Source organism: Otolemur garnettii, unplaced genomic scaffold (genome assembly GCF_000181295.1).
Source record: "Otolemur garnettii isolate 467f Iridium unplaced genomic scaffold, OtoGar3 scaffold00122, whole genome shotgun sequence".
Classification (NCBI taxonomy): domain Eukaryota; kingdom Metazoa; phylum Chordata; class Mammalia; order Primates; family Galagidae; genus Otolemur; species Otolemur garnettii.
Window position 1 is genome coordinate 1,755,433 of NW_003852517.1, and position 928 is coordinate 1,756,360.

The 928-nt window shown below is 39.3% G+C and overlaps 1 protein-coding gene across 1 annotated transcript in view; it reads right to left on the reverse strand.

The window, feature by feature from the left end:
- The window catches only part of SLC9C1 (solute carrier family 9 member C1), a 95,084-nt gene that overhangs the window by 31,066 nt on the left and 63,090 nt on the right, over positions 1-928 (reverse strand). The window contains exon 18 of the mRNA XM_023517858.1: positions 1-145. This exon is cut by the window's left edge and continues 2 nt beyond it. Within this exon, the coding sequence (XP_023373626.1) occupies positions 1-145 (145 nt within the window). The remainder of the gene's footprint in view (positions 146-928) is intronic.

Below are 928 nucleotides of genomic sequence, written 5' to 3' on the forward strand. Positions count from 1 at the left end.
TTAATTTCAGTACCTTCGATTTTATAAATAATTCCTTTTGACCTGAAAACCTTAATAATTTCTTTAGCCATATTTAGCATGACATTACTCTCTTCCTTTGTTTTCATAGTGACAGTGATATCTGGGTGATCATATTCTAAGTAGCCTGAAAATAATAAAATATTTTTAGGTGAAATAAGGACAATGTTTTAAATGTTTAAGCTAATAACATTTCTGTTCTAAAAACTCTTAGAGTACCACCCTTCCTACAGGGAAATATATCTGTTCCTGAAGGGGCCATTGCAATCAGTTATTATTCCCTAGCAGTGCCAGAGTTCTGCCTGCTCTTATCTCAGCAGTACTTAGGCTTCTGCCCCAGTCCATATCCTAGGATTAACGGTCATACTTGTGTGGAGACTGAGAGGCTGCTAGAAGTGCATGACCTACTTTCAAATTCTGTTTGAATTAGAATTTTTAACTACAGACTGTGCTTAGATATGGCATGTGATTTATTTCACACATTCATCCTGGGTCATTATCCATGCACCTTGCCAATGCATCTGGATGAGATGACTCATACATCTATGTTCTTCTGCCTGTCTTGTCTGGATTCCTGATGCCTGTGAAAATTTCATTCACTCAGATTTGACATTTGGGCTTCTCCTTGATCATAACCTCTTATCTGGCTTGGTAACTATCTGCCATTTTAAGATCTCTCAAGCCTGACCTCATTTCCATGCTTGCCATGTCCTTTTGCAGCCCACCATCTGGTACAAAACCCTTTTCTCCCCCTTACACATCAACATTATACTAAGGGAGTCTGTCTGTTCTACTTGCATAATTTGTCCTGCACCAGGAGTATGAGTTGGCATGACTCAGAGAATAGGTTGCTGGGATGTTTGGGCATTGGGCCTCCCAGCAGACCTAATAGACTCTCTTTTGATTTCAA